Source organism: Pleurodeles waltl, chromosome 4_1, assembly GCF_031143425.1.
Source record: "Pleurodeles waltl isolate 20211129_DDA chromosome 4_1, aPleWal1.hap1.20221129, whole genome shotgun sequence".
Lineage (NCBI taxonomy): Eukaryota > Metazoa > Chordata > Amphibia > Caudata > Salamandridae > Pleurodeles > Pleurodeles waltl.
Genome location: NC_090442.1, coordinates 744,572,943 through 744,588,777, shown reverse-complemented (window position 1 = coordinate 744,588,777; position 15,835 = coordinate 744,572,943). Strand labels below are relative to the sequence as shown.

Sequence of the window (15,835 nt, the reverse complement as noted above, 5' to 3'; positions counted from 1 at the left end):
AATCATCCTCGCCTAGTAAATTTGTCACCAAAGCCAGCTTTTGTTCAAGTCTTACCCTGCCACGGGGGGTCGCCACACTGAAGTCAGTTTTTCAGTTTCACCTGTCTCTTGCAAGACATGTTATTTACATACAGGTGGCTTTGAGCCCACCCATTACTTACCCTTCATTGGCTTCAAAGTCAGTCTTATTTGCTTTTGCTTTCTGTCAGGGACTATTTTTCTCACCTGCTTGCAGCACTTTGCAGAAGTGTATGCGTTTTAGTAGGCCTGGATGAAATGTTAATATTGCTGACATAACCAAAATAATTTCAGTAATTCAACATTACTCTTTGGCACAATATTACTGAAAATAACACATTAATGCAATTACACCTGTCTGCATAATTATGAGTACGTTGCTACTGCAAATTACGCAAGTTACGCCTACCCCTAGTTATAAAGTTGTCTTGCTCCTGGTTTTGCTTCTTGCTCTCTTTGGTGCAGCACAACACTAGCAGACCACAGGTTGTTAACATTGTTGTTAACAATGATTTCAAAGTACATTACTGGCTTAGTGCTATTGATATTAAGTAATCACTCATTTCGTTTGTAAGGCAGTCTGTTTTTGGTACATGTTTCATGACTTCTTGAGCATGATTAAAATGTTTTATGCAAAAAGCAGGAAGTGTGTAAACTGGTCCAAATTTGCATAATTACCAGTTGGACCTTTCTCACAGTTTGCATAAATGGAAGTCTTGCCAAACGCAGTTCTCCCTCAGGGTATTTCTCACTAAGGGTGATTCTTACTAATAACCATGCTTATCAATGGAGTTCTCACTAAGGCCAAAATAGTTATATAAAAATTGAAAACAATACACTGTACCGTATAAGTAAGGACTGCTGCCCAGTAAAGCTTCTTGATCTGTTGAAAAATGAAAGACAAATTAAAACGTATCAATGAATGATGCCTCTCACCAAAATACATATATTTACTTGAAGTCACAATCACAGTAGCTGAATATCTTGATTATAATTGTATAATATTCCTATGTCTATATCACATATCAGCTATCACTGTTCACAAATAAAAAGTAAATGGTTTTCATTTATAATGTGAGTCTATTGTGCTATTGTACTATGAGCTGCAACAGCAACTGTCAGACGTCTATAGATGTGTGTTCAGTAAACTGTTGGGTAATACACACAAGCATTTGCAATGCAATGGGTCTGGCGTTTGCTCGAGTTAGAGCTATTAGCGTTGTAAATTCCTAACTGGACTTTTCTTGCCACATAAATTGAAAATAAAAAGTAAAACAGCTGACATATGCAAGTCAATTCAAAGAGCCGCGGCTGCCATGAGCATGAACGCAAGAGTTATTGTCTTCCTGCGTGAATGCCTAGAAAGGATCGTGACTGGGATGAAATGTAAACCGAAAACAGGGGAGGGGCCATCACACGCTGTAACATGAGGAAGCATGACGTAGTGTGGTGGCCAACAATTATGTTCTTTTAGTGAAATCGCCATGGAGAGAATTCAGCACACAAAGGAGGGACATTTCACAAAATGCACCAATAAAAATGAAGCATTTAAAACCTACACAACAAAGAATGAATAGCAAGAGTGGGCGTGGTTAAAAGCCCACAGAGAGATTACCACAGGCCAGAGCACTTGCCCGCTCGACCCTAAAAATAACCTTTGCTACTCTCCTTTCAAGAACATTTCAAGGACATTTTATGGATTGTTATAAATCCTGCCAGGTCCACCGTCACACGACCTGCAAAATTGTTTTAAACAGGACTGAAAAATTATCCCTTGGCTCACCCTATTAAGGCACCGGATACCTGGATTTCAGCGGTCTGCTTCTTAGGAATGACTACAGGAAGAAAGGGTAGGAGGAGGGGGGTCAATGAACCCTAACAACTGCCCATGACTTTTTTTCTGCTGAAGCTCTGACATCTGCATTGCCTACACCAGCGATTCTCAATCTGTGCACCACGGCACTGCAGTCAAAACTTGCCAGGGGCGCCACAAATAACTGCGGACAACAATCCAAGTATATGAATATCAATCATGCTGCATCATAAGGTTATGTGTCTGGCGTAGATGGTGGGCAGGGACAAGTGTTCTGTTAGTCGGAACGTGCCCCGGAAGTCACAATGCAGAGGGCTATGTCGCTCTCACATTGTTTTCACGTTGGAGGGTGTGCTAGGCTCCCGTAAATGCTGCTGCCTTGAAGTTTGCAGCAGCGGCAACCAAGGGCCCTGAGGCAGAACAAGGACAGCAGCTGCCGTTGGAGATCTTGACGGTGTTCGCATGCCATTAATGGGCGAGGAGGATTCCATGAAACGTGTAAGAGGCCTTATTGAGCAGAGGAGGCCACAGCCTATGGTGGATGGGAGCCAGAGCTGCTGGTTCCCATGCACCGTTCTGTATTTCTGGCCACAAGCGGCTTCATATATACAAGTGTTGAGGAGCAAGCCATGCACATTCAAGTTTTCAATGCCGGTTTCCATGCCCCACTAAGCCTTTTGGGCTTCTGTTAGTGACATTCTTCATGTGCAACAATTCCTTTCCCATCTGTATTGTTTTTTCTGTGTTTAGTAACGTGTATCAAAATAAGCCACCTGTGGTTTATATGCACTTTTACTATGGCCAGGCCTCCAACATTGCGCTACCTCTTCATCGTCTCCCTGAATATGTATTTTATGCCTTGAAATACCACTTCATGGTAGTGTTCTTCATCTTGACATAGACCTAATGATACAGCTTGGTTTGATGTCATGTGTGCTACTTTTAACCAATTCAGGCTCCACGCCAGCAGCACACTGAATGCAGACGCAGTATTGTGAACTGCTTTTGGTCAAAAGCGTCTGCCTCGCACATTAAAAGGGCATATAAAAGAATTAAAGGACCCCTTTAATTGAAGACAGTTTCTTGGATTTATATTTAAATCTTTCTGTTAGTTATAATTGGAGCGTATGTGTAGTTTAGCAATCTTCCTTACCTAAAGCTGCAGTTTTATGCTCTCTTTTCTGTAGTCAAATTTCAGCACAGCCAAAGTTTGACATGTGCAGAATTACTACACGCAGTGCAATATTTCTTGTTTTGGAGACTCTCACCATTTAAAGATAATTGGTGTGAATGTAGTTTTACGAGGGATTTAAAACCATCTATTCATTTAAATGGGTTGAAAGCTCAAAGGAAACGTTAGCATGGGTGCTAAGATGTGACAGCTCCAACCAAGCATAAACAAACATAATTCCACTCCGAGCAAGAGGGAGCATTAAAATTGGTCCCGTTTGCTGTGAGCGGCGTTTTCATCTTTCCCTGCTCATTGTCATGCAGTAGGCCAGACCCTGCGGCTAACCCTGACCGCTTACAGCCAAAGGCCCTGCGTGGCACAGGGCTCATTGGTTATAGGGGACTGGCCACAGGCCGTGCACCAACTACGCTGTGCACGACCAAAGGCCATGCGTGGTGGGATTAACATAAAGTCATTAAAATTACTTTACGTTAAAAAAACGGAGACATTCACTTTCAAAAACGAAGGTTACAGGAACATTATAGTTAGGCTCACATTTTAAATGTACCAAATCGTAGAAATTCAGCTAGAGTTATTTCAAGAAACGCCCTTGCCATGCACTGCTAATTACCCCAGACATTACATTACTCATGACATCTTCTATAACATTATTGATAATATAATATAATATTGATAATATCAGTGTAACATTTGCAGTAAAACTACTGACAGTTAGACAGCCGGCTTAAACTGAACACAGAGAAGACGGAGGTCCTCATCCTCGGCCCTACACCCACTGCCTGGGACGACTCCTGGTGGCCTCCCGCCCTGGGCAGCACTCCCCAACCCACCGACCACGCACGCAACCTCGGCTTCATCCTGGACTCATCCCTCTCCATGACCAGACAGGTCAACTCGGTGACCTCGGCATGCTTCAACACCCTCCGCATGCTCCGCAAGATCTTCCGCTGGATCTCCACCGACACCAGGAAGACCGTCACCCACGCCCTCGTCACCAGTCGCTTAGACTATGGTAACACTCTGTACGCCGGCATCACCATCAAGCTGCAGAGGAAACTGCAACGAATCCAGAACGCTGCCGCACGACTCATCCTGAACATACCCCGCCACCACCACATCTCCGGACACCTGAAGAAACTTCACTGGCTCCCAGTCAACAAGAGGATCACCTTCAGACTCCTCACCCACGCACACAAAGCCCTGCACAACCTCGGACCAAAACTCATCAACCACCGCGTCTCCTTCTACACTCCTCCGCGCACCCTACGCTTGACCGGACAAGCCCTGGCAGCCGTACCCCGCATCCGCAAAGCCACTGCTGGAGGAAGATCCTTCTCTTTTCTGGCAGCGACGACCTGGAACTCCCTTCCCAGCCACCTTCGCGCCATACAGGACCACCTCTCCTTCAGAAGGCAGCTCAAGACCTGGCTCTACGAGAACTGACCCCCCCCTCCCCCCCAGCGCCTTGAGACCCTTACGGGTGAGTAGCGCGCTTTATAAATGTAACTGATTGATTGATTGACTGATGAGAAAACTGTGCATGGCAAGGGCCTGAGTTATAGTTACTTTAGGACACAGACTTCCTGGCTCTAGAGATCACAGCTGATCGATGCACGCCCCCTCACACCCTCTTAAGCCTAGTCCAGAAAACATCTGTGGAAACACAGCTGACCATTATTTCCAAGTCCACTTCAAGGACTTCAGCACATCCAGCCCAGTTCATTGTACCATATCATTCTCCCCTAGATGAATGACTAAAACATCAGGCTTTGTGTTGTGTTTTGTTTTAAATTCTACAGTCTATGTATCAATTCTTTATAGGTGGTTATGTAATTTGTAGTATGTCTTTATGGAATGTTAACAGCTAAGAACTCCAATGACCTCACAGATGGTGGGTTGGCAGTTTGCTGAGACTCGGTGGCTGTGAGGACGTTTGGTGTTGATCAGGAAATAAATCTTCGTGTTCTAGGACAAACAAGGCTCATGGCGCTTTCTATTTTGATTGAGGATACAACACTTTCCCCACTTTGCCTTGTACTACTATATGGCTGCCACCAATTGTCCTAAAAAAACTGCACCAAGGCCAAACCAATGCACCTTGGCACCATCTTTTTCCAGCCAGTTACCTCAAAAATTGCCTCTCGGTCTGCATCCCAATCCATTTCACCAATTAGTGCCCACGGATCCATATATACAACTGGTGAGACTCAAGGAGCATCTGTCAATAAAGCAACCAACTTAAAATTAGTTAATTTCTTGTCGTACATACCTCCACAAACAACTACTCTGCAACTTACCCAAACCCTCCATCATGCCGAGCTATAAACCCTATGTCACTTCCCCTATCTGAAACACATAAGTGCCAAATTCCAGTCCTGGCATGCCCTAAGTCCATTAAGCATCTTCTTAACACTTCAAGTGTACTGCTGAACTATTCTTATGCAAGAAAATGATGCCTACAACCCACCTCCTCAACTCCAAAAAGGCCTGCAACCACAGGAAAACCTGTGCCTTACCTGAACAGTGTAAGTACACCACAGCCTCCGTACCCTTCTGGTCAGTTTTATACCTCCTCAAACACACTTCAGAACCATTTGTATGCCACACCAGGTCATCCAACACCGTCCCTGAACTTATTTTCCCGCGCACCAACTCTGAGACCCTAAAGGCACCGAAGAACATCAAACTGAATAGTGCTCTTAAGGGGTGTGCCTCACAGGCAAAAGGGCATGTGACTCTTGCCTGCTCTGCTATTACCCTCAGGAACCAATCAAAATTAGACACCTTATACAAGGCACTCCGTACACTTTACCCCTGCTAATTTGTGGTAAAGTGCTTGTGCACTCCCTTTTAAACACAGTAAAATTGGCATACTCCTAGTTGGAACATTTAATTTATTTATAAGTTCCTAGTATATGATACTATATGCACCTAGTGCAGTCTGAGAATACTGAAGGAAGACTAGACCTGCTTGTCTTGAACCCAGAACCCCAGAAGTGACTCCAGGGGACAGTTGGCTGACCTCCTGTTTGAGCTACAGAGACACAACATGCTCCCAGAGGTCATTCCTGATTTCCAGATGACCAGACACAAATAGACCTGACCTGGTCTTCTCTGCTGGCATCTGTGGGACTGAGTCCTGACCCCTAAATGTTGTCCTCCAGATCCTGGATTCTTGGCTGAAGTCAGGGTGCACTTCTCATTGCATCAATGAAGGTTTCAGTGGATCTAATGCAGAGCAAAGCAGAGCGGTGCAGAGCTCTGCGGAGCTGTGCAGATCCTGAATGAGAGCCCCACAGGTCTAATGGAACACACAGAGTAGGGTAAGCCTGAGGGTATTGGGACCTGATCCCAACTACCTGATCCCCATAGGAACATCCTCCGTTTTGGCTCATCCTATCACAAGGCTTATAAACTCTGAACAGCAACAAAGGGCAGTTGAAAACAGTGGATTTTGAGGTATTCAAGGAACAATGCAGCAAACTGCTTAGGGCATGTGTTAGACCTGGCATCCTTGGCGTGGTTTCCCCTGTCTTTTTGCCTCTGCTTCCTGTATTTTTTACTGTGTGCTGGACTTTGTTTTTGATGTTTTTTGGTACCCTGGGCACTTTACCCCTGCTGACCAGTGCTACCGCGCAAGTGCTTCCTGTGTAAATTGTGATTATGATTGGTTATCCCTGATTGGCACATGTGATTTACTAGTAAGTCCTTAGTAATGTGCACTAGAGGTGCCCAGGGCCTCTAACTCACATGCTGCTAGTGGGCCTGCAGCACTGATTGTGCCACCCCTGCAACTGCAGTGTCTGTGTGTGCAAATTTGCACTGCCAACTCGACCTGGCAAGTGTACTGACTTGCCAAGTCCAAACCTTCCCTTTTACTGTCGTAGTTTGGACTCTTGCTCTAGGCAAGACTGCTGGTTTAAGGATGAAAGTACTTATGTTTGTAGGCGAATATGCCTATCCTACAACAAGTCGCAACTGTTGTCCCAACCCTTCCGGCTCACTAGCAGCACCTCACCAAAAACCCAAATAGTAAAAGGTGATTTGTGGCAGCCTTTACGCATGGACTCGAGAGTATGACATCTCAGGGAGTGTCGTGGTTAAACAGAGATTACCCCTTTCTCACAGATACATCATGTCTCATCCAAACAAAGGCCATAATGAAGATGCAGTAAAGTTTCAATGGTTTTTATTTAACACAACTGCAATCTGCGATATGTTGCATTGGCTGCAATGATTAGGATAATGAACAGTGAAAGAAACAGAATTTGTAAAGACAAGAGTCATTATTACAAAGACCCCCACCATCTTGCAATAGCATGAAAAGACATAAGGCGTGTAATACGTCCTAAGACCCTATCATGATAGGCCTAACCTCCTACCTAAAGGAGAGCTGGGTTTTTTAAACCTAATCTGCCAATGCCATGTCCATGAGAGGAGCCCCCAACCCTTGTTACCTTTGAATGAGGTCTCTATCTCAGACTCTGTAGGGACACGAAGACTGGGTCAGCGTCAAGACGACGTGCAGCATCGATATCAGCGATGGTGGCGATGCCCTCTGGCCGGAATCCCTCTGATTATCTGTCTAAAGTGTGATATATTTATACAGATCTACTTGGACCCCTGACGTAGGTGTGTTCCCAAACAATAGATAACAGGCATGTTTGGGGCGGCCTTTAATATAAACAATTCCCTCTAAAACATGGAGAGGGAAGGTCCCTAAGTGTGAACACCTACTGTTTGTTTGTCTTTGTCACTTGATCTTGACGCTTTAACGCGGTGGCACTGATAATGCAAAGCATAACAAGTGGCCTAACTATAAACAAGGCAGCCTTCTTAGAGGAATTAAATAATTAAATGGGCTAAGACAGAGCAAGCTAAGTAGGTTAAAAGTCACTAGGTGACAGGGGCACGAGTCTGCAAGCCGAAGGCTAAGCTAACTCCTGTTATCCGATTAAAACAAACTAGAATTCACTATATTACTACATGTAAGTCACCCCTGAGATAGGCCCTAAGTAGTTGCATGGGCAGTGTGCAATGTATTTAAAAGGTAGGACATGTACTGGTGTATTTTACATGTCCTGATAGTGAAATACTGACAAATTCGGTGTTCACTATTGCAAGGCCTACCTCTCCCATAGATTAACATGAGGACTGCCTTTAAATATCTTTTGAGTGCAGTTTCCCAGTGGGAGCAGATAGAGATTTGGAGTTTGGGGTCTCTGAACTCAAAATTTGAAAATATATCTTTTGGTAGAGTTTGTTTGTAGATTGTCTGTTTGAAAATGCCACTTTTAGAAAGTGGGCATTTTCTTGCTTAACCATTCTCTGCCTCTTTATGGTGGAAGTATTGTCTTGCATTAGCGAGGGCCACATCACTCATCAATTGGCCCCGGAGGGTCGCTTTTGCTGCTGCCCACAACACTCTCGGAGAGGAACAAGAACCTATATTGTTTGCGAGATATGTGGAGACGTGGGACCGTAATTGGGTTTTGCCTTGGGGGGTACGATAGTGAGAAATATTAAGTCACCACGGTTTGCCTCCCAGGAAGGTAAGACCCAGGTTCAAAAGTTCAGGAGTGGTCCGAGAGTTCAGCAGGCAGAAGACCGGAGTCGCCAAGTAAAGCCACTGTCCCATTGGATAACAGGATGTAATCAGTCCTGGACTGGGAGCCGTGGGCCGTTGAAATGAAGGAGTATTTCCTGTCCCGTGGATGTGCTAGATGACATGGATTGATTAGTCCATTATCAGCTAGTATGTCATGTAAGAGGGCTCTGTCTGTCTGATTAGAATGATCTAAGGGGCCTGCGCGATCGAGGACCGGATGGATAGCAAGGTTCCAATCCTCTCTCAGGAGGTAATGTGTGGCACCGATTTCTGTGAGGAGGTGCTTGAGGGAAAGAAAAAGGGACTGCTTGTTCTCAGTGGGTGCGTAGATTGAGCCTAAACATAGGACCCTGTCCACTATCTTGACTTTGGCTAAGATGTAACGGCCCTGAGTATCTGACCACGTTTTCAGGATAGTGAGGGGTAAGGTCTTTCTAATGAGAATGGCAACACCACACTTATGAGTTGGGCTGGACGCGGAGGAGGATGGGCAGCTGCTATGGATTGATCTTCCTACCCAGTCACAGCGCAGCTTATCAGATTCAAGTTGAGATAGGTGTGTCTCCTGCAGTACAGCAATGCCCACCCTCTGGGAGTGCAGGTAGGCCTCTACTTTCTTTCTCTTGATATAGTGAGTGAGGCCGTGGACATTCCACAAGATGGCTGTCAAGTTGGAGGGGAGACTGGTGGAGTTATTCTGTGACATACAATCAATGAGACGAGTAGTCGGTAGCGGAAGTGGAGGCCCCTGTGATAGCCTATGAAATGTGAGGTTTGGAAGAGTTAGGTCGTATAAGAACGAGTAAGTAGGATTCGGGATGGGAACCCTTGATCCTTAAGGAGGAGGGCTAATGGCGGTGACAGCGAAGGGCAAGATGGACTCTCTTTAGTGTGGCAGCTGTATAGGACGTAGTGTGCAGAGGAGGGTAAAATGAGCACTGGAGAAATGGGAGGTGGAAGTCAGAGGGGTACAGGTAGGGGGTGGGTGGGAGAGGACAAGGAGAGGGGGTGACACAGAGGCCGGAGTAAAGGGCTATTCAGAAACTGTGGACTGCGGACCTAGACTTGCATGGCCCGCGCACCGGAGACCACCAATGTAGTGAAAAAGGAGGGGAGAGGTGGGGGATGTTACAGTATAAAACATACCAGTATATTAGGGAAGCCGGAGGTGGCTGTTTTGGTTGTGGACGAGCACAGAGGGAGTAATGTGTCGTAAGGGGGGGGGGTGAGTGGGGACAGGTCATGGGTGGTATGCGTAGGGGTCGGTCGCATATATCGGTCGAGATGGGCTCCACCCACGGGTCAGGGGAGAGGATGGCAAGTGTGCCTTATCTCAGCTTGGACGAGATATATGTCGGGCGCAGGAGGTCATCGGACATCCAGGACTATTTGCCCCATGTGACAATGGCTAGGGTCAGCGGTGGGTAGGTGGGTAGGGTGGGGGGCGAGCAGGTGGCAAGATCTCACCACAATAGCAGGGATCTAAAGTATGCAGTGTGATGCGTGGAGCAGAGGGAGCTAGTTCAGAGAGAATATGTCCAGAAGGCAAAGGGTAGGGATTAGTGTATTTGAGGATGGAGGCAAAGCCTCCAGGCTCTATCTATGGCTGGGTACCATGAGGCGGCCGATTACTAATCCACCCCTCACTGACTGAACCCCGATGGAGGCAGGTCCCGCAGTGGAGAAGGGGGTGAAAGATGCTAGTGTGGCCGTAGCGGCCATAGTGAGGGTGCAACAGCGGGTAACAAGTAACAAACAGCATCCCAATGTGGGTGTAGGGGTAGGTATCACATGTCTTACTTCATGAACCTGTCAGAACTGACAGAAACAACAAGAAGAATATTATATGGAAGACCAAGCTCTCTGAGGGCAAGGGACAGCCACAATCTCAGGTACTCTGGGACGTAGCGCCAATTGTTGGGTTACATGATACTTATACGGTCCAGAGAGACAGTGAGCGTGGAGACCCATCCTGGATGTCTCTGTTGTCATGTGGTCGAGGTCTGGGGGGAGGACACTCACTCCTCCATTGGCGTGGGCTTCACTGGGGACCTAGATTTGTGTCTGCCATGGTCATGGGTGAGGTCCTCCACCATCTGGAGAGCCGTTTCCCTGTTCTCATGTGGTCGGGGAGGTTGATCAGTAGGTCTGCCCCTCTTGGGGGACTGAAGCCCAGCAGGACCTCACCCTGCTGCATGGTGCTGAGGATGAGAGGATGCCTCCTGCAAATGTGGAGAAGTCGAGGCAGCATTGGATGAGGAATCCATGGTTCGGGGCACCAGCCTATCTAAAAACTGGTGTAAGGCTTGAGGGTCAAGAAAGTCTTTAGAATTGCCGTCCTTTGTTATCCACATGCGTGCAGGATCAAACAGGCTGAACTTGATGTCCAATTTGTGAAGCTGAGGACGCAGCACCAAGAATGGTCTCTGATTTTCATTGATGTCCTGGGAGAAATCATGGGCCAGTCTCAACTCTTGACCCTCATACATACAGGGCCCATGAGCTCGGGCAGTGGCCTTTTTTGTCTGACCTGGTCATGGCGGAGAAAGCAGGCGTTGATGGGGCGAGGTCTGGATTCCTGGTTTCCAAGCATAGGGCCTAGTCGGTGTGCCCTTTGTAGTTCCAACAGGGGGGAAAATGTCGGGCCTGTGATAATTGGGATGTTTTTGATGAGGAGGGCTATGACATCCATGCCCTGCACCCGTTCCGGAATCCCGAAGAAGCGGACATTGTCTCTGCGACTCCGGTCCCCAAGATCCATGAGTTTATCCCTGAGATATTGTAGTTCTTGGTCTCTGTTGGGTGAGGAATTAAGTTTGTCTTCCACAAGGGAGAGGCGTTGATCCATGCTCGTCAACTTATCCTGGAAACTGACGATGTTGTTACGAATTGACCTGGACTCCGGTGAGAGGTCTGAGATCTTGGTGTCCATGCCCTCCGACCGCGGTGATTTCCTGTAGAATGCGTTCCATAGAGATATCGATTTTGGGTGTTTGCGTGGATTCCGGCAGGTCGGACAGCGGAGGTGTGGGTCACAATGTGGTCCGATGGTGTGTAAGGGCCTCTGAGAAGAGCTGCTGTGGGGCTAGTTTGCCAGACGACTTGCCCCCAGGCATGATCTTCACTTGGCAACGCTGCCGGGGGAAGCGGACGTTCCCCCTTGTGTGAGAGCATGAGACTCTGGGTACAGCCGATGCAGGGATCCAAACGGTGGGTGGCCCCCGTTCCGACGACACAGGTCAAGGTGCATCAGCAGAAGGTCTTGGGGTTGAGATAGGGCCACAGGAGGTCACGGCCACTGATTCAAACTGCCGGTCAAGTCATCGCGACTTGAGTCAGGTACACTAAGGCCTCTATAGGTTGGTTCCACAATCTAAAAGAGGAGAGCAGGGCCTTAGTGCGCCAGAGCTGGCCCCCTCAGTCAGAGGGCGTCCCACCAGATGAAGCAGGCGGTCCTCAAATAAAGCAGTTCTGAGTCTACTGCTGCGTCCCAGGGGCAAGCGCTGCAAAAAGGCAAGGTTGCGGATGTCTCTCCCATGGCCTTGTGGAGACGGTGGCAGGGAGTGGTTCGTCCCCCCCATGCACCTGTCGTGAGTTGGTGCTCTGCAGCGCAGGCGGTGCAGCTCGTCAGTCCCAGGGCCCCTCCCCCACTCGGTGCCCGGGGCCCACAACTCACCCCAAGTCAGGGCTCCGGGTGTACATGCTTTCCTCGGGGAGGGGTTGGTGTAGTTAAGAACGGGGTCCCAGTGGGTCCCCAGGCACCACATGTGGGCCCTCAGCGCCATGCAGCAATCCCTCTGCGATCGTGGTTGAGGGGGGAAGCATCAGGGGGAGGGAGAAGAAGGAAGACCCCCACCACTGTTTCACTCACCAGTGGGTTGGTCCTCCCCCTCCTCAATGGATCGCCAGCTGTTTGGTGCGGCTGCCCATTCTCAGGCTCGTAATCGTTCATGGCATAAGGCCCAGAGACCGGCCGTGGGAGAGGTGTTTCACACTGTGCAGGGTCTGGGGAGTCTCTGGCCCAGCTCAGGATGGAAGGAGTGGTATGCGGGCTCCCCTCTTTCAGCCCCACAGGTCCCTCCGATGTCATCATGGACCTCCGGTGCACAGAACACCTTTAACGAGAGGCCATCTTCATCATCAGCCAGGCCTCGCCCCTGCAGCTTTATTTTTGACACATACCAGGTACTTTTTGCTGAAACAACACATCCCTTGATTTCAATGGATTAAGACTCATTTTACTTTAAAAAATCATATCTCTGCGTGTGTATGTTTGATTTTTGTCAGTTTGGTCTTGTTTGATTTAGATCAATATTGGCTATTTTTCTAAAATCTTGTGGAGTCCCTTTGTGGTGTTTTCACTGTGTTACTGTGTGTTTTGGTAGAAATACTTTACATATTGCTTCTAAGTTAAGCCACGGGGAGTAAGCAGGGGTTATCCTAGGTGTGTATCTCTCTACCCTGATTAGAGTGAGGGTCCTGCTTGGACAGAGTGCAAACTGACTGCCAACCAGAGACCCCATATCTAACAGCCTGATTTAGATGTTGGTGGTAACAGTCCTGCCATTGACTTTTTGACTGAAAACCCATCCACCACGGGGACAGTCTGCCCGCAGTATTTCGATGTTGGTGGTTCCGAGATGAAAGGCCTGCATTCAAAACGCTGTCTCCGCCAAGAAACACCCCCCACATCAATGGCGGGAAAGAGGATGTCGGCTGGACCCCAGCCACCATTCCTGCCATGCAGATCTGGATGTGCCTTACCGTCATGAAAAAAGTGGCAGTCCGATCTCCACTTCTGAGTAGGCAGACTGGGAGGAAGGGGTGAAAACTCACCTTTTTTTCTGTATGTGTGTCACTTGCATGTGAGACCGATGTTGTTGTGTAGCCATGTGACACATTCAGGTGAGTGTGGTTGTTCTGTGGCGGACATTGTTGTGATGTATGTGACTGTACTTGTGTGAGTGTGTTTGTGTAGCTGAGTGGGCAGTTGTGTTGGATGTTATGGTTGTGTTTTGTGTGGGAGCAGTGTGTGGGTGCGGTGTCAATGGTGAGAGTGTGTGGTGACATGGATTTATGTCAATGTGTGTTTTTGACATGTACGGGTTGTGTGGCATAGGAATTGTAATGGATAATGGTGTGAATGTGGAATGTTGTGTAGTGTGTAGTACAGGGCTACACATATGGCTAAGGGACAGTGTGCGTGTGTGTCACTTACCTCTATTCCATAGCCACTACCAATGTACGAAGCCCACTGTGTTCCGCCACTGTCTGCCTCCGTCAGCAATCCGTCACCAGTCCACGATTTGCAGAGCTGTAACATCTAAATACGGCAGGCGGAATGCAGGTGGCCTGGCAGTCTTTTTGGGTCTGCCGCCGGCGCAGCATGGTGGTAACACCGTCAAGAGCTAAACCAGGCCGTGAGTTCCTGTACACATGCATGGGTGAGACATCTGCTCTTGTATCATTATTTGTTGTCTTTTAAAAGCATCTGTCTTTAAAGAATTTTTTTTTCCATAAAAGACAAGAAAGAAGAAAGAATAGATCATGGCCCTCGATTGACCTTGAATTACATCTGCAATTGTAGCCTCCTACTGTAATTATTCAATTACTCAAGCTCCTAGAGCTCCTAGACTAGAAAGAATGTATTTTCCAGCACAAGAATGGTTTCTGACAGTATTTCTTATGTTAGAGCATTTGTATAACGACAGCTTGAAACACTTTGCATACCTCCTCCTGATCTCGACCTCTCCTCGTAGTTTCTGTGCTTTCTGAACATGACCAGTAACACAGCAGCAATGATCAGTGGCGCAGGAATAAGGCATGATAGCCAAAACCAAGACCTTCTTTTGTTCTCTGTAAAAATGTACAGAAATACAATTAATTACAACTCCTTTATAACCTAATTTGTTTGATTAAGAATATTAGTTTAACTCAAGTTCTCCTGTGCTTGTAAGACATGAGACATACTTCCCTTATGTATCAACATCAATATGTCAAAACAGGTATCTGTATGTTTCACTGAGAGTCACCACCATACGACGCAGTCCAACACTAAAGGCAGAGCCTTGCTTAAGCTGATGGCCTGACGCCTAAACATTGTAAGAGTCTACGTCAAGCATTCGATTTTTATACACATCTGCAAAATTCATTTAGTTGTACACTGAAATCGTAAGGAATTACTTCCTTGCATAAGCCGAACATTATTCAGACAGATGTACAATCAGCTAAAATTCTTCCTATTTTGGCCTTTAGTTAAGTGTCTTGCATTTTTTCCCCTCTCTCTCACTATTTGAAAATGTATTTCCTCCATCTATCCCCCAACAAAACGTGGGGGAGTATACGTCACTTTTGCAATTCACTTTAAGAACGGGCTTCAGCATTTTGCCACTAAAGTAGAGAGCACGTATTGAGAGTGACAAGTTAGTGGGAATGTTTGTAAATTGTGACGACTTTATGAAGGTTCACCACTTTCGTGGTGAGAACCTCTACTCTACAACACTCAAGGGAACCCCCATGTTCCTAACTAACCCTATGCAGTACAGGCAGATGTCCATCGCTGTAAGTGAAATGTACGATCAGAGAATACTCAAATCAATTTTGTAATCACAATTTGTAAATTCAGACACAAATCCATCTTCTGCTGGATGTATCTCTAATTTATTAGGTTCTGCATCTACTACCTTCTCTTACAGGTCACGTTGCACATCGTGGCAGGCAGCTTAGCAACTGGTATAACAAGTTTCTTGAACTAAAAGTTAAGGATACTGCAGGACTCTGAAGCTTTGCTATCTGCCCATGATCACAAATTCTCTGGTAGAAGTCCTGCGTGCAGTGAATAACACTAATTTGGTTCTGAACAAATTTCTGGTCCAGGTCTTGAACATTCTGTACAAATATTCTGTTCTAAAACCTTTGAGCAGCCAATGTGGCATTGGAAAAGAAAACCATGAACTCATAGTCAACATCTGACAGTGATTCTTGCTATCTGTTTAATAAAAAAGGAACAGTGAATTAATGTTTAGTTGTGAATTACGTTTGTTTACAAGAAGGTGATCTAGACAGAGGCGCATTTGATACCCTGAAGGAGGCCATGTGCACCGCACCAGTGTTCAGGGCACCTGATTTCTCCAAGGAATTTCAAGTTCATACAGATGCTACAGGACCATAATCTTTCAATTGCTTTACAATTTTGACCATTATT

General features: G+C 46.7%; 1 protein-coding gene across 5 annotated transcripts in view; it reads right to left on the bottom strand.

The window, feature by feature from the left end:
- LOC138288114 (NLR family CARD domain-containing protein 3-like) overlaps positions 1-15,835 on the bottom strand; it is a 497,028-nt gene that overhangs the window by 335,592 nt on the left and 145,601 nt on the right. For all 5 annotated transcript variants that reach the window (XM_069229362.1, XM_069229366.1, XM_069229365.1 and 2 more), the window contains 2 exons: positions 14,362-14,487; positions 863-901 (listed from right to left, as the gene is read on the bottom strand). In XM_069229362.1, coding sequence (XP_069085463.1) covers positions 863-901; positions 14,362-14,487 — 165 coding nt within the window. The remainder of the gene's footprint in view (positions 1-862; positions 902-14,361; positions 14,488-15,835) is intronic.